Source organism: Pan paniscus, chromosome 1 (assembly GCF_029289425.2).
Source record: "Pan paniscus chromosome 1, NHGRI_mPanPan1-v2.0_pri, whole genome shotgun sequence".
Classification (NCBI taxonomy): Eukaryota; Metazoa; Chordata; class Mammalia; order Primates; family Hominidae; genus Pan; species Pan paniscus.
In genome coordinates this window covers 180,124,197-180,150,480 of record NC_073249.2, presented here as the reverse complement: position 1 = coordinate 180,150,480, position 26,284 = coordinate 180,124,197, and the positions used below count along the sequence as shown (strand labels likewise).

The window sequence follows — 26,284 nt, the reverse complement described above, 5'->3', positions numbered from 1 at the left end:
GCTGGAAAATCATCTTACACAAAATCATTGAGCCACAGTACTTATGTTCAAATTTGCAGCCTCTTGTTCTAGATGTCCCATATGACTTCAAGCTTTTTTTCCTATATTTAATTAGAAACCTACCTTGTCCTTAGTGAATCCTCTGTTCACAGACTGTTTCCCCAAGGCATTTGTCTGAAATATATAAGACAAGATATTAATCTACACTTTACTCATAAGAAAAAAGGTAACTAAGCTAGGTGAGGTACCCAATCTCATTAAATAATTTTGCATGTGAGAACTCACTTCTCTCCACTTTTTATAGTAATTGTTCTAAAAATTTAACACTATTTTAAAAATTATTGTTGGCTGGGCGCAGTGGCTCACGCCTGTAATCCCAGCACTTTGGGAAGCCGAGGTGAGAGAATCATAAGGTCAGGAGTTCGAGACCAGCCTGGCCAACATGGTGAAACCCCGTCTCTACTAAAAATACAAAAAATTAGCTGGGCATAGTGGCGGGTGCCTGTAATCCCAGATACTTGGGAGGCTGAGGCAGGAGAACCGCTTGAACCCGGGAGGCGGAGGATGCAGTGAGCCGAGATCACGCCACTGCACTCTAGCCCGGGCAACAGAGTGAGACTCTGTCTCATAAAATAAAATAAATAAATAAAAAGAAATAAAAATAAAAATTATTGTTTATAAGAAAACAACTTTCCTCTAAGATTCTGAGATTCAGAGATAAGATTTCTCTCTCAGTAAACTATCATCTACTAGTACTGAGAGTCCATTCTCCACCTGCCACTGTGGATATGAGGGATTTCTTCCCAGAATTAGGCCTGCTTGGGATTACTGTGCTCTGTCCTGACCTATTCCACACTGAGCCATGGAAGAGGTAAGAAATGGAAAGATGTGTTATCCAAGGATACTGCTTATCTCTGACAACACTTTGATGGTAGGCATCCTCAGCAGACTAGAGTCATTTTGAGTGTTCAATCTTAATGTTTCCTCTATCAAATTAGACACCCTTAATAAAAGGCCACCAACAACTGAAAGTGATTATTTTGTCTCTTAGCCATTATCTCTCATAAAGGTCATAGCCAGTAAATCCTGTTTTGAGTAGTTTCTGATAGTAGGGATGGGTTGTTCTGAGTCTTCCACTCAAGGCTGTGCTTCTCAGAAGTACATTCGACACCTGGGATTCTGAGGCTGAAAAACACTTTCTGCATAAAACCTTGCCTTTAGTCACTTTGTGCTTTAATTAATCCACACTTTTCATAAATGATGGTCATAGAACCTGTACCCACAAATTAGAGAAAAGCCTGTTGAACACACTTTAGTCTTTTTGGTCACGCACCTATACACTGACAACATCCCAGTGTAGCCGTTCCTTCATATGTAAACCATCTAAAAAGGAGTTAATTTCATTTTCTTTCTTTTTTTTTTTTTTGAGACAGGGTCTAGCTCTGTTGCCTAGGCTGGAGTGCAGTGGCACAATGTCGGCTCACTGCAACCTCTGCCTCCCAGGTTCAAGTGATTCCCCCACCTCAGTCTCCCGAGTAGCTGGGTCTACAGGCTTGTGCCACCATGCCTGGCTAATTTTTTGTATTTTTAGTAGAGATGGGGTTTCACCATGTTGGCCAGGCTGGTCTTGACTTCTGGCCTCAAGTGATCTGCCCGCTTCGGCCTCCCAAAGTGTTGGGATTACAGGCATGAGCCACTGTGCCTGATGAGAATTTCATTTTCATACCACTCATTCTCAGGTGTACCATGAAAACAAAACAAAAACAAAACAAAACCTCCACTTGCACAGCTGCTTTCACCTTTCAGTCATGAAGCCTCATGTATCGGTTTTTACACAATGTCTCTCCAATCTATTATTTGTATCCATTTTCACTTGTAGAAATAAAAAATTTAAGCCCTAAGTATAAGTGTATTGCATTTTATCAAATCTAAGACATCATATCTTAAGATGCACCATTATTTTATGCATCAGAAAATGATGCCAATTAAATAGCACAATATTTTCCTGTCATATCAATTATAAGACAATTTTAGTGATGTTAAAATGAGAAAAATAAGAGTGAGCTTTAGATTTGATGAAATAAGGTAATTAAAGCAGTTGAAACTACATGCCAAAAATCAGAAGCATTTAATAAGAACTTTAAATGGGTGCTTTACTTCCCTACTATGGATGCTTTGGAAATCTGTGCAGATAATTTTATGGTTATCATAATAATTTATTGGATATTGATATCTACATTATGGGAGGGGTGTCAAATGGGTGAGTTCTACATAATAAAAAAAATTTCCCTCATCCTGTACAACTTTTCAATGTCTAGCTAGACATTCTTGCAGCTGAAAATACCTATAATATTTCAATATTTATAATTACTTGGGCCTAGAACCTTTTTTTTTTAAAACACTGCTTTAATACTAAAATTTCCAGAAATGCAACTACTATATAACTTGAAAGATTCCACATTGTGGAATCATAGGTCACTGATAACAACACTGCTCATGGTTTTGGAGGTTTTTTTTTTTTGGAGACAGAGTCTCACTCTGTCGCCCACGCTGGAGTGCAGTGGCACAATCTCCGCTCACTGCAACCTCCGCCTCCTGGGTTCAAGCAATTCTCCTGCCTCAGCCTCCTGAGTAGCTGGGATTACAGGCATGCGCCACCATGCCTGGCTAATTTTTCTTTTGCATTTTAGTAGAGACGGGGTTTCACCATGTTGCCCAGGCTGGTCTCGAACTCCTGACCTCAAGTGATCTGCCACCTTGGCCTCCCAAAGTACTAGGATTACATGCGTGAGCCACTGCACCCGGTGGTTTTAGAGTTTTTATAATTATCAACATAACACCCATTTGCCAGTCAGTATTTGCTGCTTACATGTTCAAGGTTATTTCAGAAATGGGTGGAAGCACCTCATGACTACATTAGGTCTCACAGTGTAGTCGTGCCCTAATATTTACATGCTAAAATATGTATTTTGTTAAAAAATACTTTTCTTTATATTATGGTTAGGGCATTATATTGATTTTCCCACCTGAGGTTATACATACAGGTAGGTTATATTTTTACATACCTATTGTTTTATTTCAGGGTAGAAAAGGGAGAATTTTTAAAAAATGTATTATAAAAGGGGGATGTTGAGTCCCATGTGGTGGGGAACCAATAACTCAAAGTAGTAAAGACAAGACTGTGGGAATGGAAAATATGTGTTAGCCGTTAGCCTTCCTCTATCTAGCTAGATACAGAAGATAGCAAGTGAATATTTACCTAAGAGCTGCCACAATTTAAATTAAATCTTTACATATTCTACATTTTATCATAAAGCTAAATTTCTTTTTTTTTTTTTTTTTAAGATGGAGTCTCACTCTGTCGCCCAGGCTGGAGTGCAGTGGTGTGATCTCGGCTCACTGCAAGCTCTGCCTCCTGGCTCCACGCCATTCTCCTGCCTCAGCCTCCCGAGTAGCTGGGACTACAGGCACCTGCCACAACGCCCGGCTAATTTTTTGTATTTTTAGTAGAGAAGGGGTTTCACCGTGTTAGCCAGGATGGTCTCAATCTCCTGACCTCGTGATCTGCCCGCCTTGGCCTCCCAAAGTGCTGGCATTACAGGCGTGAGCCACCACGCCCGGCCTCATAAAGCTAAATTTCTAAGTCTGTTTACCAAAAAGGGGCAAAGAACATTCCTATCTAATATTTAAAGTTTATAATATAGTAATATTTCCAAGAACTATTGACTTGTAACCTTACTACTATAAGTGTTTATTATAGGAAATGACAATTGTTAAAATATTTGTAGTAAAGAATTGTTTGCTCACATAAAGTTGTAAACTCTATTTGTCATAGGAGTTGAATTTGCTCCCCAACCTTATTATAATTAACCCATCTGTTATTTTTTTTTTTTTGCCCAGGCTGGAATGCAGTGGCATGACCTCAGCTCACTGTAACCTCCGCCTCACAGGTTCAAGCGATTCTCCTGCCTCAGCCTCCCAAGTAGCTGGGATTACAGGCGCCTGCTACCACACCCAGCTAAGTTTTGTATTTTTAGTAGATACAGGGTTTCACCCTGTTGGCCAGGCTGGTCTCAAACTCCTGACCTTAAGTGATCTGCCCACCTCAACCTCCCAAAGTGCTGGGATTATAGGCGTGAGCCACTGCGCCTGGCAACCCATTTACTATTAATCCTGTTCTAATTAACTCAATTAGTCATTTTATTTTATTTTTTTCTATTTTTATTATACTTTAAGTTTTAGGGTACACGTACACAACGTGCAGGTTTGTTACATATCTATACACGTACCATGTTGGTGTGCTGCACCCATTAACTCGTCATTTAACATTAGGTATATCTCCTAATGCTATCCCTCCCCACTCCCCCGACCCCACAACAGGCCCCAGTGTGTGATGTTCCCCTTCCTGTGTCCAAGTGTTCTCATTGTTCGATTCCCACCTATGAGTGAGAACATGCAGTGTTTGGTTTTTTGTCCTTGTGATAGTTTGCTGAGAACGATGGTTTCCAGTTTCATCCATGTCCCTACAAAGGACATGAACTCATCATTTTTTTATGGCTGCATAGTATTCCATGGTGTATATGTGCCACATTTTCTTGATTCAGTCTATCATTGTTGGACATTTGGGTTGGTTCCAAGTCTTTGCTATTGTGAATAGTGCCGCAATAAACATACATGTGCATGTGTCTTTATAGCAGCATGATTTGTAATCCTTTGGGTATATACCCAGTAATGGGATGGCTGGGTCAAATGGTATTTCTAGTTCTAGATCCCTAAGGAATCGCCACACTGACTTCCACAATGTTTGAACTAGTTTACAGTCCCACCAACAGTGTAAAAGTGTTCCTATTTCTCCACATCCTCTCCAGCACCTGTTGTTTCCTGACTTTTTAATGATTGCCATTCTAACTGGTGTGAGATGGTATCTCATTGTGGTTTTGATTTGCATTTCTCCAATGGCCAGTGATGATGAGCATTTTTTCATGTGTCTTTTGGCTACATAAATGTCTTCTTTTGAGAAGTGTCTGTTTGTATCCTTTGTCCACTTTTTGATGGGGTTTTTTTTTCTTGTAAATTTGTTTGAGTTCACTGTAGATTCTGGATATTAGCCCTTTGTCAGATGAGTAGTAGTCATTAAGACTCAGCAGATTCACTTAAAATTCAGGATACCCAAGGCAAAAAAAGTATTTTCCAAGTAAAATAAACACCTCTAATTTGACTTTAAAACACAATGTAGAATCCCAATTTTCTACTGTAACTACCTTAATTCAGGCTTCTGCAGCCCACACCTGGATTACTCCATATTCTCCCTGGCGCTGGCCTCTCCTACACCAGTTTGTTCTGTGCACACCAGTGTGTTCTAACCCTAGGTTAGAATTTTTCAAATAATAGGTTGTGAAATACATTTAGTGGATTGTGATCAGAGTTTTTTAAAAGATGAAAGAGAATAAAAAGTAATAAGAATGGACTGCATGTTGTAAAAGTTAGCATTATTTTATACATTTTTTTTCAGTTACAATCATATACATACATGTGTACTGAATTGCAGTGTAAAATATATTTCTTATTGTGGTCACGGTCAAAAAGTTTGAAAAACACTGCATTAGAATAATCTTCCCAGACACAGTTTTCAACATGCTTTTCCTCAGCTTTGATTCCTATTTAAGGATAATAATGGCTAATATATATTAAGTACTTATGCCAGAGACGGCGCTAAAGAGTTTTAAATGGTATTATCTCTTCAGCACAACTCTGTGAAGTAGGTACTGTTATTATTCCTGTTTTACAGATAAACAAACTGAGGCATGGAGAAGTAACAATTTGCTCAGAGTCACCCAGCTAGTAAGTGGAAGGGTTAGGATTCAGTCCTTGGCATCTGGCCCCAGAGCCCATCCTCTTAGCAGCTAAATTATCCTGCCTGTACTCCTTAAGCCCAAAGAGTTTAATGCCTAACTTATTTCTTTAGCCTTAACACTTCCCTCTCCATTTTAACTGGGCATAGTACCTTGCTGTCTCCTGAAACCCCTTTTACTTTCAAAGCTCTTCCTCTGTTTAAGCTAATTCCTCAACATGGGAATGGATGGGGGTGGGTTGGCAGGGTTGGCTGGTTGTCAGGAAACTAAATCTAGTCTGCCAAATATTTTTGTAGATTAAGTTTTACTGGGACAGAACCATACCTATTCATTTACGTACGGTCTAGGCCTGCTTTTGCACTATAATGGCAGAGCTGAGTAGTCACAAAGAAGACCATACGGCCCACAATGCCTAAAATATTTAACATCTAGTTCTTTACAGAAAAAATCTGATGACCCCTGCTCTACATCAAAGTCCCATTCCCTCCTCTCTACTTAATTTAAATCCCCCACAACGTTCCTAGCCTAGGTCAGGTTCCATCTCCCATGGGAAATTTTCTCTGATACCTCTAGCCTACTACCATGTGTGCCTTGCCTTGACCACCAGACTGCTCCTCTTGGGAGCAGGAAGTACCCCTCTCATACTTCTATATCTCCACCATGACCACAGTACTTTGCCTAGAAAGAGCAGGATAAACATTTATGGATGGAAATGGAGTTGGGAGAGACTATGTTCAGTTCACCCAGCTGACCCATCAATAAACCAACTTTAAGGATAAGGGTGAGGGTAAGGAGGGTGAAGGAGTGCTGGTAAGCAAACACCACAAATGGGGGGAGGTCTTACCTTCTGTTCCACACATTTGATAAAATCACCTTGCCTGGAATGCCCCACTGGCTGCTTCCGAAATTCACTGCGTTTCTCCAGGCGGGACTCAAAAGCAGCTGGGTCTGACCTGATCAGAGGTAAACCAAAGGGTAAACCAACTGGGCCTTTTTGAATTCCAAAATAACAAAGCATCACTTTCCACCTCTACAGAGAAAGGACACTGCCATTCAGAGAGGTTGAAAAATTTGCCTTCAGTTAGTAAGAACTGGGCACAGGCCTAGAAATAAAGAAACTGGAAAAAGAAATCCTGTTATTCAACTGTTGTTAATCCTCAAGGGGCCTGTGTAACATTTTTCTTTTGCAGGCTGTTCCCTAGGTTTACACAGGGCTTAGTCTCTCAGGTACTTACATTCAGGGTACTTAGAATTTTGAGGTCATCTTGCTGGATCACCTCTTCAGACAAGAATCCTATAGCCTCCTTACTAGGTGTCAAGCTTTTACTTGAATACATCCAGTTCTTGAAAATATGTCCCCCCCAACCAGGTTAAACATCTACTTTATTCAGATCCTGGTGATTCAGAGGCTTTAGGTAGCCTATTTTGCAGAAGATTTAGCATCTGAGTATCTCCCTGACCTACCCTCCAAAGAAGCTGCTCTTGGAGATGAAACAACAGAACACATTGTTTATGTCAAAATGGGGTTGGTCTTCAGGTTTGAAGTCCAGGCTGGGGTGCTGTCCCTATTAAGAATTCTTCAGACTGTGTAGCTAACCATGGGATATTTGGTTTTGTACACTTTGGTGAAGATATCATCCAGGGATTCCAGCTCTTTGGCCATGAGACCCAGAGTTTCATGGGTGAGGTCTGGAGGACCCAGGGACATCTTGGCTATCCCTCTGGTGGACTTTCCTGGTCAATGCATTATAGGGGGCCCCTTCTTCCATAAAATTCCTTTCTGGAGGTGACATAAGACACCACTCCCTTCACTGTCATGTAGATGGGATGTTTTTCTTCTCTCCGTAGTGGGCCGGCTCCTCCTCAATAAAGAGCCTCACCAGGGGTTTCTGCTTAGTCAGGCACGGCACCTGCCTGGCCAGAGCTGCAAGCAGCCCTGGGGGCTGTACCAGGACCAGGGTCAACCCTGCTAGTGGCTACAGCTGCAACTAGGCCTGCCATAGTGAAGGGGTAGAGAGGGCAAGGGACAGCCTGGGCAGTGAAGCTGTTGCTGGGATCTGAGGATATAGAAATAAATAAGTCAGACTCCCTACCTCAAGGAGCTCACTATCCAGTGGGAGAGACAGGCATAAAAGTAAACAAATGAAAGTACAACAGGTATTATGATGAAAATTTGCTCAAACATCCCCAAATGGTTAAGGTGGTTTCATGCCTCTGTACCTTTGTTTATGCTGCTGCTCCCCTTACCTGGAACATCCCCTCCTCTCCATTCTTTTTCAAAGGAAGTTTGCTAACAGATAAAACTAGAGAGAGACTGGCAGGGACTAGGGTATGAGGAACTTGTGTGAAACATTAAGGAGTTTGGATGTTATTTAGAGGTCAGTGGGGGGGGATAACAGTATGTATAAATGTTGATGGGAATGATCCAGTGGGGAAGGATGGTAAAACCAGTTATTTATTTGTTCATGAGTGGGTAAGAATAAATGGATGCTGATAAAGTATTCAAAGTACAAGTAGACAACTCTTCAGAGATGCTTGTGTGTAAAACTGATCAAATACAGATCAACGAGAGAAGCCTGGAGGGGAATGTACATCAAAGAAAGGCTTTTAAGATGACAAATACTTGAGACTATCTCAATGCTGCTGGAAGGAGAGCAAAAATACGCATTCATTTACTGCATAACTGTTTCAAATGGCAAGAAAGATCACTATAGTAGCAGTGAGAGGAACTGGGGTAAAGTAGTCCAGGAATGGAAGTAGGGAACTCTAGTTAGAGGATAATGGCAACAGCCCAGGTGACGATGATGGAGTAGATTAAGGCAGTGGAAGTAGAGATGAGACAGAACTCAAATTTACAGTACTAAGTCTTTGGTTTCCTTTCATAAGACAACTACCTTCTTACCCTGCTAAATTCTCTCCCAAGCCCCTTTAATTTTCACCTCTGATCTCCTTTAGCTCTTCCCACTTGAACTCTTCAGACGCTCCTATAGCCCCTCATATGCACCTTAAGCCCCTCTAAGCTCCAGATCCTTCCCTCTGGAAGCTAAGAGGTGGTGTTAGGGACCCTGGACTCAGAGTCAGACAAATCCCAAACAGCTGTGTGACCTTTGGCAAGTCTCTTACTCTTGCTGATCCTCAGTCTCCTTAAGAGGGTTCAATGGGTGATCCGACTGTGACACTATTAGTCTTTGATGCCCTCCTCCCATCCCCAATCGCCTTTCCTTGCAGTCAAGGCCCTAAGCTACCACCAGCCTGGGAACTCCAGCTCTGAGCCAGGCCTCAGCTATCTTAATATGTGACCTTGAGCAAGTCAAGTCCCTTCTCTAGAAGGCGTTTTCCCATTTCTATAATGAGGACAGGTGTCTCTGAGCTGCCTGCCTCAGGGCTGTCATTAAGAGTCCACCTTAGCGTTTGGAGAACCAAAGCAGACAAACGTGGAACGAGCCAGGGCTTTGCAGAGACTCCCAGCTCTGACACCAATTAGCTGTGTGATCTTGGGCAAGTGACCTAGCCTCGCGGAGCCTGGCTGCATCATCTGAAGAGCTGGGACAGTACTAGTGCCCACCTCACAGGGCTGTCCTAAGGCCCAGCAGCCCGGGCCGCCCCTCCTCCCGCCTCCTGCCCGCCTCCAGCCAACCCAGGCCCGCACCTGCGCAGCTGCTGGATCTTGTCGCGGTAGCGGTCGTAGAAACGGTTGGCCTGGAGCTCGGCCTCGGCCCCGACCCCGCTGCCGTCGGCGCCCCCCTCGGGCCGGCCCGAGCTGGGGCGCACTGGGAAGACGCGCAGCTGCGCGGGTGACACGAGCCCCAGGCCCAGGGCGCGGCTGCGCACCGCGCACAGGCCCCGGTAGAGACCGGCCACCTGCAGGACCGCCGGTCCCGCGCCACCCGCAGCCGCCACCACCACAGCAGCCATGGCCGCCCCCGCCTCCTCCTCCTCCTCAGGCGCGTCGGCCTCGGCCCGCGGCCCGCGCGCCCGCTCCATCCCGCTCCGAGTGCGCCGCGCCCGCGCTCCGGCACCGAGGTTCCGCGCGCCCAAGGTTCCGGGCGCGGGATAGCGGCGAGGCGGGGCGGGGAGGAGGGGGCGCGCCGCTCTGGCCCCGGCACTGCGCGCTCTCGCCGCCCTGTGTATGCCACGGCCCGCCTCCTCCAGGGAGGCTGCCCAAATTCAACGCCCTTCCTCCCTCTGGGACCAGCAGCCTCTGCGCGCCAAGTCCGTTCTCTAAAGCCAGCGGATCTCCAGGTCCTCGCGGTGCTTGCCCCTGGCACTCGCTGTAGTGCCAGGCACTCGCTGTAGTAGTCCGTCCTTCAGCATCGAAGGTCTTTTCATCAACTATAATCACAGCAGCAAGCTTCTCTTTACTGAGGTTGCTATGTGCAGGACACTGAGCGGCTTCATACTCTGTGTGGCAGTACTATCCTCATCTAACAAATAAGGAAACTGAGGCCGAGAGTAATTATGTGACTTGTTCAAGTTCTACCCGAGTGCTGAGCTCTTTTCAAGATGGCAGCTGCCTCCCAAGCCTCCTTTTCCTCTGCTTCCTGACATCCTCCTTGAACTCCAGCCACAGTGACCTATTCTCTCCCAAAGAAACACCAGGATTACTCCTTGAAGAGTCCTTATTCAGGCCCTTTTTGACCCCTGGAATCCTCTCTCCTTCCATTCTCTCAACCCAAATGCCACAATCTTCCTTACCGTCTGAACCAGGTGTGAGCTCCTAGGGTCAGGGACAGTGACATTAACATCTCTGTGTCCCACCTGCTCACAGAACAGGGCCAGTCCTGGAGTGGGCTCTCTGGGACAGTACTCATCATCAGGTCCTTCTTGTCTGGGTTTTGTCTGATTGAAGCCCCTCCTGGGACAGAGGCAGAGCCTTCAACTCTGCTCAATCCAACCTATGCTCATGGAGATCAGCCCTGAGCCCTGCCCTGTGCGAGGAACAGTGTAATGGAAGATGAATAAGTCCTTCAAGTATGCTAGCCCATACCTGGCTCACACTCCTAACACTTGCTGTTTTCCCTGTGGATCTGCATGTGGCTGCCTCCTCATCATCTAAGGGCTCAGTTCACATGTAAGCACCTCCAAGGGACCTAAATGACAACCCCCCATCTCTTTATAGTCTTTATCCCATCGCTCTATTGCATTCTCTTTATAGCAGTTATCATTATCTGAAGTTCTTAGATCCTTGTTTATATTAATTCATTGAGCTTACATTCTAGTGGAATGAAACAGACAATAAATATATAATGTTAGGTGATGCTACATGGTATGCAGAAAAACAGCAGGCCAAGAGAGATAGAGATAAGGGGACACTTGAGCAGAGACCTGAAGGTAATGTGGGAATGCTGGGGGAAGAGCCTTCCAGGTAGGGGGAACAGCAAGTGCAAAGGCCCTGATGAGGAGGTTATTGAGTCTGAATGAGTGAGGGCACAGCAGCAGAAATGAGACCAAGAAGGTATAGGGAGGGCTAGTTAGATTGCTTAGGCCTTGGTTAAGGACTTTGATTTTAAATCGAATGAGATCGGAAGTTACTATATGTTTTAAGCAGTGGAGTAACATGATCTACTTTTTAAAAGGATCATGCTGGCTGCTGGTGGGATTTAGGATATGTGGAGGCAAGGATGGAAACTCTCCCAAGGGTGACTAATTTGTTCCAGTTTGCCTAGGACTTTCTTGGCTCTAGCATTGAAAGCCCCATGTCCTGAGAACCCACCCCAAGTCCTGGGCAAACCAGGATGTTGGTCACCCTACAGGGAACAGTAATCCAAGTGAGAGATGGTGGTACTTGGACTAAAGTGATAGTGATAAAAAAAAGTGGCCAGATTTTGGTTATATTTTGAAATAAAAGCCTAAAGATCTTGCTGATGGAGTCAGTGTGGGTGTGATAGAATGAAAGGAGTCAAGGATGACTTGCAGGTTTTTGGCCTGAACAACCCGAAGGACAGAGATACTACTTATGAAGAGGAGAAAGGCTGTAGGTAGGGTAGACTTTGGAGGATGGATAATCAGAGTTTGGTTTTGGACATGTTGGTTTGGGATAATTTAACAGACTGGCAAGGAGGGATGTCAACCAGGTATTTGGGTATGAGTCTAAAGTTCTGAGGAGCATTCCAGGCTGGAGAGATACAGTTGCGTACTGTCAGCGTATAGTGATATTTAAAGCCAGGGGTCTGGGTGAGATAACTGATGGAATGAATGTAGATAGAGCACTAAGAACTGAGCCCTAGACATGCCTACATTTAGAGATCAGGGGAAAAGGGAGAAACCAGCAAAGGAGACTGGAAAGTAGGGGCCAGTGATATAGGAGGAGAACAAGGGTAAGTGGACCCTGGAGAGAATTCTGTGCTAAATAGTTCCCTAAGTCACACATTGGAGGACTATAAAGAGGGGAGTCATTAAAATGGTGCTAAGAAGCTGAGCTACAAGCAGTGGTGCAACATACTGGGAAGGCTGACTTAAGCTTAATTAGGGAAGGGCTTTCTAACTGAGCTGCCCATAAATGCATCAAGCTGCCTCAGGAGGTGGTGAGCAAGTTCCTGACTCAAGTGAGTCCTGAGTCCAGGGAGATTAGTTGCTGTGTGGGGAAAAATCTACCCCCAGGAGTCAAGCATGGCCCTGATGGTGGGATCAGATGGTGGAGATGAACTAGACAACTCTCAAAGTTTCTTCAAATTGGCGATGATATGATTCTGGGCAGTCTGTCACAGAGTAGGGGGGCTGAGCTGAGTTTTGAAGGATGAGCAGGTGTTCAGTGGTGGAAAAGTGGGCAGGGGCACTCCTGGGTGAAGGAGCAGCATGGGCACACCTCCAGAGATGTGAATGAGCAGGGTCTGTTCAGGAGTACGGACTAGGCAAAAGGGAAAAGTGTGTGGAGGACGAGGAGGGAAGTAAGGCTGGAAGTAGATGCAGGCCAGATGGTGGAAGCCCCACAGGGCCTGGGGCCTGGGAAACACTTGTCAGCACTTGAAGGTAATTAAATAAAAGACAGATTGTTGGAGCCAAAGAAGGAGGTATTGACCACTTGGTTCCCTTGAGCAGGTTTCTTCCTGCCAACTTGGTTAGATACTTTTTGAGAACAGGGCTGCCCAATGCTGTGTGTTCCTTGTTACATTCCTCACTGGGGACAGGTACCCCATCAACCGTTCCCTAAAGACCAGCAACATCCATAAGTACCTGAGGGATGATGGCCCTTTTCTGGGGTCTGCTCTGTGGGTTCACCATAAGGGGTAGGTACAGACAATTCAATAGGTGAACCAGTCTCTGATGGAAGTAGTAGTGACATTCCACCCAAAAAATGCCACTGGATGAAGTCCCCTCCTTCCATTAACCCAGGACTACTTCACAAGCACTGCCCCTAGAATGCCCAATTCTCAGAACCCAGTGACCTCTCCTTTAGAGAACAAAGGGCCTGGGCATTCTGGAGACTCTGATTGGCTGGGCAGATGGGCTGACTGGCTGGGCAGATGGGTGGGTGAGTTCCCTCTCCCCAGAGCCATCGGCCAGGTACCAAAGCTCAACTGTATGGATTCCCAACAGGAGGACCTGCGCTTCCCTGGGAGTAAGTGCTCCTCCAGTCCCTGTCACTGGACTTGTGCCTTAGGGCTTGGGGACAAACAATCAGGGAAGGCCCTTTGCATGGATGGGACAGTGCCTGGCTGCCTGGAGGAGACCTAAGCAGTTAGGAGATAGTCTACTCTAGAAAACTAAGAATTATTTTAAGGCAAAGACCATGCTCTGATCAACCAGAGAAAATACTATCAATAGCCCAGGACCATCACAGCTGAATGGAATGGGATGGGACATGGGTGTCTCTGTCAACTGATGAACTTTCACTTTTTTTTTTTTTTTTTTTGAGATGAAGTTTTGCTCTGTTGCCCAGGCTGGAGTGCAGTGGCTCAATCTAGGCTCACTGCAACCTCCACCTCCTGGATTCAAGTGATTCTCCTGCCTCAGCCTCTGAAGTAGCTGGGACTGCAGGCATGCACCACCACACCTGGCTAATTTTAAAATTTTTAGTAGAGACGGGGTTTCACCATGTTGGCCAGGCTGGACTTGAACTCCTGACCTCAAGTGATCTGCCCACCTGGGCCTCACAAAGTGCTGGTGAACTTTTGCTTCTTGATGGACTTGCCCATAGTGAAACTTCTCAGTCTGATGGATTGGATGGGTCCTGGGTTAGGAATCAGAGGCTTGACTGAGCCTGGGCAGCACATGCCCCCGCTAGACCTAGCTTTTGTGATCTGTAAAGAGTTAAAGGTGGTGCTTAAGCTCCCTGGAAATCTAGCTTTGACTGAATAAGAGAATGATGAGGCAAGTCAATAAGGGAGGGAAGGAACGGTGAGAGTAGTTAAGTGGATGGAGTGATTGATGCATGGGTTAAGTGAAAGAGGAATGAGAAACAGCTCAGGCCCCAAGCTACAGCTATCAGCCAGCATGCCTCTTTTTCTTTCTTGCTGCCTTAGTGTGGGTCTCATTGTACTTTGGAATCCTGGGGCTGTGTTGTGTGATAACTGGAGGGTGCATTATCTTTCTGCACTGGAGGAAGAACTTGAGGCGGGAAGAGCGTGCCCAGCAGTGGGTGGAGGTGATGAGAGCTGCCACATTCACCTACAGCCCATTGTTGTACTGGATTAACAAGCGACGGCGCTACGGCATGAATGCAGCCATCAACACGGGCCCTGCCCCTGCTGTCACCAAGACTGAGACTGAGGTCCAGAATCCAGATGTTCTGTGGCAGTTGGACATCACCGAAGGCAGCAGCCATGCTGACCAAGACAGCAACCCCAAGGCGGAAGCCCCTGCTCCCCTGCAACCTGCACTGCAGCTGGCTCCACGGCAGCCCCAGGCCAGCTCCCCATTCCCACTTCCCATCTTTCAGGAGGTGACCTTTGCCCCACCCTTGTGCAACCTACCCCCCCTGCTGAACCACTCTGTCTCCTATCCTTCGGCCACCTGTCCTGAAAGGAATGTTCTCTTCCATTCCCTCCCGAATCTGGCCCAGGAAGACCATAGCTTCAATGCCAAGCCTTTTGCTTCAGAATTGTAGCCTCCTCTCACTGAAGGTGGGAGCTGCAGGAATCAGGTGCAGAGTAGGAAATGGAACTAACCTCAGGAAGGTGGTATTGACAGAGGTCAGGACCCACCTGGATGTCATGCTATGAAATATTAAAAGAAAAAAAAAAAAAAAGTCCAAGGCTCCCTCGTTTCTCATTTGCTGTTAGGAAGGCAATGTCCTTCCTGTCTGATGGGGTCACTTTGCAAACCAAGTTGGTTGCTGAGTCTCACCAATATGAACTGGCACTGGTGGTTGGCTGTGGGGAGACACACTGAACCAGTACTTGTGGATGGACTCAATATCCCTCTGTTCAGTATTTAAAACAAAAATGTGTGCCAGGCCCTGGCCTAGGTACCCCAAGGCACTGGTGTTCTGTGGGATGTGAAGCACAGCTGCCACCAGAGTGATAGCTGCTGAGGGTACGTGAGCTATGTTGATTTACAGTGGCTATGTCACAGGCAAAATGAGTCATCACGAGCCCTGTGAGCCACACTGCACTATGGGCTGAAATGCATTCTTTGTTATTATCTATGATGTATGTAGCTCTTACGTGGTTGCCTCTTTACATTATTTCTAATAATTCACAAGAACACTGCCAAATGGATATCATGATCCTCCTCTTATGGATGAAGAGACAGGTTCCAAGGGCATATGCCATACCTTTCTTAGTTGCAGAGCCAGTTCTCAAATCTACATCTGCCTTGCATCAAAGTTACTGGTATGAAAGTTATTGATCATCAGTTGCTTGGCATCAAAGGTACTGATCTTCCCACCATACGCCATAGTGCCCCTTCCCTAATGATATGTCGTGTTAGAAAACACTTGGTGAATGCTTTGGATTGTATGTAGGGTGTCATTAAGTTGGTCCATGAACTGGCTTGGAGGAAGGGCTGGTCAGTGAACTGCCTAAAATTATACGTAGACATATATCCATAGTTTTTACCTTTCCTACAGGAATCCATGTCCCCCTCCCAAAAGTTAAGATCCACCACATGGGAATATTAATAATTTTTGTACTTCTGGAAATGGTTCTAAAAGGTGAGACAAAGATAATACTGCCCATTTGGCTCCAGTTTTGAGGTAAGAAAGCCCAGCTCTATCACAGGATATGTGTTTCTCCCTTTCCTTTTGGAAATGAACAAATCCCCTCATTATATTTGTAAATAACAAAAGCTTTATGTATAGTCATTTACATAATGACTGAGGGGGAAGGTCACCAGATTCTGTGTTGGGGGGAGGGGAGGAGGTATCCAGAATCTAGCAAACATGTAGAGTTATTTTTTTTCTGTGTGTGAAAAAGTTTTAGCTTGTGTATGACCCCTCTTTAGCAATGGATTTTAAGCTTTTTTTTTTTTTTTTTAAGGTGGTGGGACATTTATGGCAAACACGCTTTTATATTGACTCTCAAAAAATAAAACAGGCCTAAGTGGAGCATCTCGGGTAGACACAAGGGCAGGGCTCACTCCTGCCTCACCTCACCCCTCCCATCCTCTGGATGCAAAAAGCCTGAACCCTGCAGCCTTTGCTTCTTCAGGCCAAATACTGCAGTCCTTAAGGCAGACTCTTAATTACTTTGGGCCCACCATGTGTTACTCCTTGCTTTCAAAAGGTGTAAGGCGTCCATAAATATAGAAATCAAAGCAGATTTTTTTTTTCCCTTAAAAATCGCAGGGGAGTGAGAGAGGCTTTAGTCAGACACATTGAGAGAAAAAGAAATTTTTTTATTTAGCTAAATTAAAATGGCTGTGTTACTTATTTGAAATATGCAAAGCTCAAATCAAGTCATGGAAACCCTGAATTCTCCCTAAACAGAACCAAAATTGCTTATACATTACCAAAATAGCTTCACTAAAACAAAGTAGATTTAAATTTCTTAATATGAGAAAACAACAAGGTAGGTTAGGTTCGTATAACAAACAATACACGCTCTATAAAGTCTCAGGAATACCCAAATGTGTTCTGGTTTGGATATGAAAGAGGGACCACTTCTAGCTGGTGTTGGTAAGCAAGCCAATGAGGTGTGCAGCAAACAAAACCTGTCACTAAAAACAACTCAACAGGCCATTATGAGTATGAGCCCATCACAGCCAAAATCCTCAACTGTGACCGGCAGGACCAGCAAGGGGGGGTGTTGAAGGGGTTATGAACAGCTACCATAAAGAAAGGAATCTCCAACAGAAGGGACAATGGCCAGCAGTAGGTGAAGGGAACCCATTCTTCAGCTCTGTTGCATCATACACATTCCTGAGGGTCAGGCACCTCTGCCTTTTAGATGACACCACAGTCATCTAGAAGTCAGGTTTTCTCTTCTTTTGGTTCTTCTTTTTATATGCTACCTTTTTGCCTCTCTGATTTATGGGGAGGCTCTTTTAGTAAACATTATACAAGATAGTACAAGGCAAAAGAAAACAAGGACCAAGAAGCAGTGCTTTGAGTAACTTAGGAAAGCAGCAGTAGGAGCTGCCAGACTGAAAAGGTAAAAGGATTTAAAACCAAAACCAAAACCAAACTCACTATCCAGTCTTCCTCTCAGAGATGAGATATGGCTGGTGAGGCTTGACTACAGCTAAATACAAGTCACAGGCTCAGTAAGTTAAGACAACATACAAAGAAAAGTCCCAAATTCACACTAAATAATAGGCTTATGGGATGCTTAAGCCAGTGAGTCTGCTCAACTCAGAAGAAAGGAGTTCAAGATACCCTACTTTTGCCTGGAAGATGTACTTTCTCAGGCAGGATGACAAAAATATTCATAGATCTGAGAATGCAGTATAAACACCTCTGCCAAACTTGGTAGGGGGAGAGGATGGTACTGTATACTGGCTCAGGGGTGATACTAGTCAGACAAGCACAAGGTAGGAAGAACAGAAGATAAACCAAAAAACAAAATGGATTTCTCCATGTATAGTTATCTGATGCAAGGGAAAATACACACAACAAAGAGTTAAGGTGTCTTCAAAGTATCTACCTATGAATAAGAATTTGAAACTAAAAAGGACAAGCTACATTACCCTCAAGTATATTTCATATAAATCAGTTCTCAAAAAAATACCTTCCAGGTACAGACATACTATTTATGGTACAGTATATACAAATATAGCAGTATAATTCAATTTATTGCTAGAATTTTATTTGGTTGTTAGAAAATCTGTAAGGGTGTATATATATTAAAAAAAGGTGTGGAGTGAGAGTGGATGGAAGGCAGTCAGAAGGGTGAGAGTTATTTTCAAGTTACCTAAAGTGCCAGGCTAATTTGTTTTAACCTTTCCAAGAAAGTGAAACTGAGCATAAGCTATAATGAGATAAGGGGACACATTCATGGGAAAAGACTTCATCTTGCTTTAACTAAATTTTAATACTTCTTGAAAAAAAATTTAAGTTTGGTCAATACCAAGCTGAACATCATGTAAAGAAAAAAAACAGCCCTTAAATGTTTAAGGGTACCGGACTGTATCCATGGTGAAGGGCAACCTGAACAAAGTTAAAAAGGAAATGATCTCCACTAAAGAAGTCTGTGGCATGACAGCTTTCTCTACTTTCTCCCTGACTTGGCCTATACCAAAGTTAAGTTTTTGTAGTTTTTTTTTTCCCTTTCAAGTTGTTGCCCAAAGACTGCTTCTAAGAACAACACAGCAATTCTAGACTCAACATACAGGAGACATGGAGGTATTATTCCTTTCAATCTAGGGATCTTTCATGCCAGGTCCACAGAAGCATTTAAAGGAAGTATTGTACTTGCTTGTACTAGATTTGAAAAACCTGCTACCACCATGTGAAGGCCCTAGCTCCAGGCCTGCCCTGCTATACTTTGGCATCCTTTGGGTAGAAAGCCTCTAGCTACTTCTGAGCTGGTAATGGTAAGGAAACTGAATATTATTTCACGTTTCATCTCACAACCTTTTTGGCTTTAGTCATCCCCCAGAGAAACATATTAGGCTCTTGGTTAGCCTCTAGGTAAAATCTCAAGGGGTATGGTTTTCTGGGTCAAAATTAGAAGCACAGCTCTCTTCTAAAGCTCTGGGTGGTCAGTGTGAGATAATGGCTGGGGGAATTTAGCCCTGCCATTCGAATGGAGATGGTACTGGTGGTGGGAGCCAGCTACGGCTTTAAGACAGACTTAAGTGGGTGGGTGGGGAAGGCAATCTAGCTCACTCAGCGGGGAAAATGGAGCTCCCCAATGGATAACTTTTTATGCTCATAAACCCTGAAATAGTACTAAAAATGAGAAAAATCCCCAAGACTTCTCTGATTCCCAGGTTGGGATTAGCTGAGGGAATAGGAACAAAGAACCAGAATCCTACTTCCATGAGCCATGCCTGGAGTCAGTATTGTCTCCAGTGTCTACTCCCTGAAATCAGTTCCTCCAGCTACCAGGACAAACCCCCTGGCAGCGCCTGGGCCTTTGAGGGATGCCTTATGGAGACATGGATGTAGTTTCAGCTGCCACCCACACCAGATCAGCAATTTTTAATAAGTCATTTGTTCATATCCTGTTCAAAACCATTCTTCCTACTTTCCACACAATATGCACAATGCTTTCTTTCATTTAAATATTTACAAACAGAAAAGGCCTATCTTTTAAAGAAAAGACATTTTCTGAGTCTCTATAAAGTGCAGCTAATTTAAGGCAAATTTAAGTGAAATATAAAAGTGGCTTATTCTCTCTCTATATACATTTCCCAGCTTTAAAAGATAAGGTCTCCTCCCCTCAAAAAAAGGAAAGAGAAAAAAAGAGGGCTTTAATTTTTTTTCTGGCAATTTTAAAATGTAAGATCTTACTGGTTGTAGGCAATCATGGATTTCTGAACATCATAAGTAAAATGGTCTTCTTCTTTAAAAAAATAACTTTTATATAGCTTCTTCAAACAAGTTAAAAGGTGGCAAAGTATCTGCTACAGTAGTTTGGAGGACTAGAGGACTGATGGGTAAGTAAGGGTTGTTTTGTTGTTAGGTAAATAGATATTAGGCAGTCCATTTCTAAAATATGCCTGATGAAGCTAGATACCTAAAGCTACCCTTAGCTCCAGGAATGAGTATCTTCCATCTCCATCGGAATCAAATGCTCTCAAGCTCTCTGGTTCTGGCATAGCAGAACCTAGGGAGGTCCAGATTTCCTGGTAGGTCAGCTTCCCATCCACGTCCTGGCCAGTCTTGCGGAATAAATCCTGAAGATCTGCCAAAAATGAATTACAAAAAATGTATACGTCTAAACATACAGCTAAATTTAGTTAAAAGTAGTCTCAACTGAATTTAAAACACTAAAAGAAAAGCTACTCCGCAAATTTTGTTTCCAAATGGTAAAGTTTAGGATTTCACTAAATCAGGAAGACTAATTTTTGATCCCTTAAGAATATATTAAAAAAAAAAAAAAAAAGGCTGGGTGCAGTGGCTTACGCCTATAATCCCAACACTCTGGGAGGCTGAGGCAGGAGGATTGCTTGAGGCCAGGAATTTGAGACCAGCCTGGGCAACACAGTGAGACACTGCCAAAGTAGAAGCAGTGACAGATAATCGCAGGAGAATGAATGGTCTCATCTTCTGTCTGTCCAGCGTCTTCCCTTTAGATTTTCCTGAATTTATTCTTATGTTGAAGGGGTGAAAAGGAATGCAGAGGCCTAATGAGTTATGTGATAGGAGCTAGCTCATAAAACAGACTGTGGCATATTGTGAGATTTCTTGTTGGATGGCTGAGTGGAGACTGGAGGAATGACTTGGAAGCCCATAAAACAATCCCAAACACTCATAGCTTTCTCAGTTTTGACAGGAAATCCAAAGCTCAAAGAGGAAAGTAACTTGCCTACGGTCATGTAACTCTTAAGTGGAATACAATACAAATTTCTTTTCTTTTTTTTGAAGCTAAGTCTCACTCTGTCGCCCACGCTGGAGTGCAGTGGCGCGATCTTGGTTCACTGCAACCTCTGCCTCCTGGGTTCAAGCGATTCTTGTGCTTCAGCCTCCTGAGTAGCTGGGATTACAGACGCCCGCCACCACGCCCAGCTAATTTTTTTTAATGTTTAGTAGAGATGGGGTTTCACCATGTTGGCCAGGCTGGTCTTGAACTCCTGACCTCAGGTGATTCGCCCACCTCGGCCTCCCAGAGTGCTGGGATTATAGGCGTGAACCACCACGCTTGTTTTTTTTTTTTTTTTTTTTTTTTTTTTTTGGTGGAGTCTTACTCTGTCACCCAGGCTGGAGTGCAGTGGTATGATCTTGGCTCACTGCAACCTCTGCCTCCTAGGTTCAAGCTATTCTCCTGCCTCAGCCTCCTTAGTAGCTGGGATAACAGGTGTGTATCACCAGGCCTGGCTAGTTTTTGTATTTTTAGTAGAGATGCGGTTTCATCATGTCGGCCAGGTCTCTAACTCCTAGCCTCAAATGATCTGCCCACCTCAGCCTCCCCAAAGTGCTAGGCCACCACACCTGGCCTAGAATACAAATTTCTTATTACCTAGTCCAGTGCTCTTTCTACTATGTGACACTTGTCTCTCTGGATCCAGAAATTAAGCAGCTCAAGAACCAGTGACTCAAAAGTGTAATGAGATACCATGTCATAATCACTACGATGGCTATAATAAAAAAAGACAGGCCTTACCAAGCATTAGAGAGGATGTGGAGAAAGTGGATTGAACCCTCACACATTGCTGATGGGAATGTAACATGGTACAGCCACTCTGGAAAAGTGTAGGAGTTCCTCAAAAAGTTAGGGCTATCATATGACCCATTAATTCCATTCCTAGGTATATATATACTCAAGGCAAATGAAAACATATGTTTACATAAAAACTTGCACATGAATGTTCATGGCAGCATTATTCTTAATAGCCCAAAAGTGAGAACAATCGAAATGTCCATCAACGGATGAACAGACCAAAATGTGTTAGGTCAACAGAATGGAATATTATTCAGCCATAAAAAGGAATGAAGTACTGATACATGCTCCAACATGAATAGACCATAAAAACATTATGCTAAGTGAAAGAATCATATTGAAAGAAAAAGCACACACAAGGCCACATACTGTATGATTCCATTTATGTGAAACACCCCAAATAGGCAAATCCATAGAGATAGTGATTAAGGGACTAGTGGTTGCTGGAGACTGGCAGGAGAGGGGACTGGGAGTGACTGTTTAATGGGTACAGAGATTCTGTGAGGGGTGATGAAAATGTTCTGGAATTAGATAGTGGTGATGGTTGCATGACCTTGTGAATATACTAAAAAACACTGGATTAAAAACACTGCATTTTAAAAAGGTGAATGTTATGGTATGTGAATTGTATTTCAATAAAAAAGAAGAACCAGAGGAATTATCTCTCCAAAGTGCATGCTCTCTACTTTTTAAAAATCAGTAAAAAGAAAAAGAGCAATATTACCAGTTGATCTGTATCTTTTTTATTTCAATGGCAATATTGAGCCAAAATGATTAGAGAATGTCTATCAATAGTTTCTTCTGGTATTTTCTCAAGGGCCTCATCACAAACACTTAGGAAGGTCAGTTATATACATAACGTTTTTTTTTTTTTGAGACAGGGTCTCCCCTCTGTCACCCAGGTTAGAGTGCAGTGGCATGATCACAGCTCACTGTAGCCTCAAACTTTTAGGCTCAGGCTATTCTCCCGAGTAGCTGGGATTACAGGGTGTGCGCTACCACGCCTGGCTAATTTTTGTATTTTTTGTAGAGTTGGGATTTCACTGTGTTGCCCAGGCTGGTCTCGAACTCCTGAGCTCAAGCCATCTGCCTGCCTTGGCCTCCCAAAATGCTGGGATTACAGGCATAAGCCACTGCACCTGGCTGTATATACATAACATTTAAAAAATACTTGTGTCCCCATAATCAAATAGAAGATTTAATATCTAATACCAAAGAAGGTCAATGAGCTTTATGTTTCTTTAAAAATCTTCCCAAATTCCTTTAATTTCATCATTTATTCCACACCATACCTAGGTAAAATAGGCCTCTTGATGTTTGGTATTCAGGAAGAATAAAAATAGCTTGAAGGGAGAGAAAACAGTTGCAGTGCAAGGTCCAGTCCATCAAGGAGCTCCTATAAACAAGCTTCTGAATAGGGCCCTACTCTCACTCCTACAATAGGTGCAGCAATGCAGCTAATAAAATGTCAAAAGCTCTCTGAAAGGCAGGAAAGCAGTGGGACACTTGTTCCCAATGCCTTACACCAAGTGGCTAGCTGAAGAGTCCTGTTTTTTTTTTTCTTTTTTTTTGTGGCATGAGTTTATACAACATGCTACACTACGCACTTGGTAGCAGTATTCAAATAAAAATATGATTGCTGCCTCAGGTCATTCCAAAAGTATAGTCATCCAAAAGTATTTAAGGCCTATGCTGAAGACTGAAGCACAAGTGTTAAGACTGCTATTCCTTACTCTGACCTAATAGCTTTCCCCCATTCATTCTCATCAAATATTGATTTAACAATGGAAAGTGGCAAGAAGCTTGTGTTCCCATTAAACACAACACTTCCCCTCCTCCCCAGAAAACAGAAAAAAAAAAGTCAGGAACAGGGAAAAGTAATCACATTTAAATGGTGATATAAAAATTTAAGTCTTCTATGCTTTAAGCATTTAATTGCAATGTGTAGGTAACTCATTCATTTATTTAACAAATATTCAGGAGTACCAGGTACTGTGCTAGGGGCTGGGAGTAAACAAGACATAGTCCTTACCCATAGGAAGTTATATTTTGTATCTCCCCAGGAAATTCCAACAGAGTGACATGTGCTAAACAGGGGCAAACAAAATTTAAGAGCACACAGGAGGAGCCTAATCCAGTCACTGGAGGTAAGGAAATGTTCCTGGTAGAACGGTATCTAGGCTAAAGAGAAGAGCCAGAGGAAGGTGTGGTGGACAGGAGCAAGTGATTTGCCAGGCAGCCAGCTAATACAAAATCGGGAGGCACTAAACATCACCATGAGGGATAGAACATGCACTGCTGGAAGCAGTGCAAACACATTTTTCTGTGAATCATATCCTTTGTACTAATATTTTGCTGATTTTCAGTAAAAGGGTCCTTCATTTTTGGAGGGCCCTGACAAACAGGGTCAACTTTTACTTTATTTTACTAATCTCATGGTATTGTATTTGTTTTTATGCCTTCTCCATTAGACTGTAATATCCTTGAAGAAAGAAAATGAGACCATATCTTATACTGTATTCTTATTGCTTAGCACTAGGTTTAATGAGGCACTCAGTGAATGAAGACCCTAAAAAACATTAACAGAAAGACAATATAGTACACTGGTTAAAAGTGCAAGCTTCGGCCAGGTGAGTTGGTTTGTGCTTGTAATCCCAGCACTTCAGTAGGCTGAGGCAGGCGGGTCACTTGAGGTCAGGAGTTCAAGACCAGCCTGGCCAACATGGTGAAACCCTATCTTTACTAAAAATACAAAAAATTAGCCAGGCATGGTGGCACACACCTGTCCCAGCTACTTGGGAGGCTGAGGCATGAGAATTGCTTAACCCTGGGAGGCAGAGGTTGCTGTGAGCCCAGATTGTGCCACTGCACTCCAGCCTGGGGGTCTAAAAAAAAAGCACAAGCTTTGGCATCAGACTGTCTTGGTTTGCATTCTGTTTCAACCAATTATTTGCTGTGTGGACTTAGGCAGTTTCCCTATCAGTAAAATGGGTATAATACATAAATACTTATGTTCATGGGATGGTTATCAGGATTATATGACATAATGCATATCAAGTGTCTGGCACTTGATATCTGCTCAATAAATGTTAGATCATATATATTTTTGACAAGTGAAAATAAACATTAAAAAGTTATTACTTTGAACATTCCTATTACTACCCCGTGGTATAAAAATTTACCTTCAGTGCTAGAAACTCCTGGTAGGGAGATAGGTCTTAGTTGGGCAGCTTTCTCAACTGGGTCTCCAAGAAACTGTGAAAATTTTGGCAATGCTGATGGCTTTGATGTGAAACTCTCTACTTGCTCTGTAACAAATACATAAGGTTTTATTTAGTATTATTGAATCTAACACCAAATTAAACTAGTATCGAAGGTCACCTTTTAGGAAAATTGGATATACAATTAATTTAGAGAAACATTTGAAGATAAAGTAGCATAGTGACTATGTGAAGTTAAAGGCTTGGATTGAGACATATTTGTGGGCAAGGGAACACCAATCAGTATTATATTACGTTAAGGTTTGCAGCAGCAGTCCCATTAGAAGATCTTACAGTACAAGCTAGCATTAAACATGTTTAGATGGTAAGAGCTTAAGCTGTCAAGTGACAAGAACAGTGGCTGGATATCAAAGATCTTGACATCCTGGGAGATGTGCTTTAAACCCAGTCTAGGGGTATGTGCCACCCGCTAAGCTGGTGCTAAGAGTGCAACCGTAAGATGATGTAGCACAATGTTAGGACAAGGCATTCCACCACAGTTCTGTCTCCTACTAAAGGAGAATTCAAGAGAGTTTGTACTGCTTTTCTAAAATAGAAAAATACTTGTGTGGGGGAAAAGGTCAAAGCTAACACAGTCCAGTGCCTTGGTTATGTCCTCACAGGGTCTAAATCAGTGGAGGCTCATGTATCTGCTAATATTGATTAGACAGGTCCATACCTAAAGCCAAAGACCCTTCCAACCCAAAGATCCCATCATTATTTTTGTTAACGATTTTCAGAAGGACGAATATTTATTTTTAAATACATGTTATGCACTTACAGAAAGGAAAAGACTCTCATAAACAACTTTTAGGGCTGGCTTAATATACTCTATGACAGTAACATTTTTGCCTATAATTGGATGCAGACAGCATGGAGAATTCTATTTCCAGCTAAACATTACCAATTCTTCCCTTAATAGACTAGAGTACAAATCATGTACAAAATGGGCCTTTTCTAAATGAAAGCAAAGTGTATCAGCTTCATCTCGGTGCGTTCAGGCATCACTTGCTTGGTGCGATCAGTACTGCTGGAACACCTTCCCTGCTCCCCGTGTGAGAGGCAAGCTGCTCAAGCCTCCATGAAATATTAAGAAGCCGGCCCTGCTCTCACCTTCATCGGCGGTCTCTGGAGGCCTGTTGCTCTCAGGTTTGTTTGTAAGAGCACTGATCAGCTGGAGTTTCTCTCTTAGCTTGGATACCTGAGAATTTGAACTATCTTCTTTCTGCACAAAACAAAGATTACAGAAGGTTTAAGGTGGTAGTAAGACTTCATCTAAGTGTCCACTGTATTCCCAGAGCCTGTTTAGCATGTAGTGTTTGACCCTCAGTAGGTTCCCTATAAAGACAATAAAAGAATGAATCAACATATACTGGTGATGTCTTTGGTCCTCAGCACTGATAAGTATCTTGCTGGATTTGAAACCATTAAGGGAACATTATGCTACAGATGATCTGATTCACTGTGA

At 43.4% G+C, this 26,284-nt stretch overlaps 3 protein-coding genes across 7 annotated transcripts in view; 1 reads left to right on the top strand and 2 right to left on the bottom strand.

Moving 5' to 3' along the window:
• Positions 1–10,003, bottom strand: part of ATPAF1 (ATP synthase mitochondrial F1 complex assembly factor 1) — a 33,475-nt gene extending 23,472 nt beyond the window's left edge. The window contains exons 1-3 of one of the 3 annotated variants that reach the window (XM_034964452.4): positions 9,502–10,003; positions 6,697–6,805; positions 124–174 (exon numbers count right to left, since the gene is read on the bottom strand). In XM_034964452.4, coding sequence (XP_034820343.1) covers positions 124–174; positions 6,697–6,805; positions 9,502–9,836 — 495 coding nt within the window. In that variant the 5' untranslated portion in view covers positions 9,837–10,003. The remainder of the gene's footprint in view (positions 1–123; positions 175–6,696; positions 6,806–9,501) is intronic. The other 2 variants (XM_034964459.3, XM_055093334.2) reach the window with 2 other exon arrangements.
• TEX38 (testis expressed 38) lies at positions 9,889–16,738 on the top strand. Of its 2 annotated transcripts, none has more exons than XM_063607732.1 (2): positions 9,889–10,923; positions 14,315–16,738. In XM_063607732.1, exons 1-2 carry the CDS (start codon positions 10,884–10,886, stop codon positions 14,896–14,898), a joined length of 624 nt encoding a protein of 207 aa, XP_063463802.1. In that variant the 5' UTR covers positions 9,889–10,883; the 3' UTR covers positions 14,899–16,738. The 2 variants fall into 2 exon arrangements, with proteins under 2 accessions (XP_063463802.1, XP_003812783.2); XM_003812735.6 differs by lacking the exon at positions 9,889–10,923 and adding an exon at positions 11,799–13,410.
• The window catches only part of EFCAB14 (EF-hand calcium binding domain 14), a 44,583-nt gene continuing 34,906 nt past the window's right edge, over positions 16,608–26,284 (bottom strand). For both annotated transcript variants that reach the window (XM_034964441.3, XM_014345002.4), the window contains 3 exons: positions 25,930–26,041; positions 24,739–24,864; positions 16,608–20,080 (listed from right to left, as the gene is read on the bottom strand). In XM_034964441.3, coding sequence (XP_034820332.1) covers positions 19,905–20,080; positions 24,739–24,864; positions 25,930–26,041 — 414 coding nt within the window. In that variant the 3' untranslated portion in view covers positions 16,608–19,904. The remainder of the gene's footprint in view (positions 20,081–24,738; positions 24,865–25,929; positions 26,042–26,284) is intronic.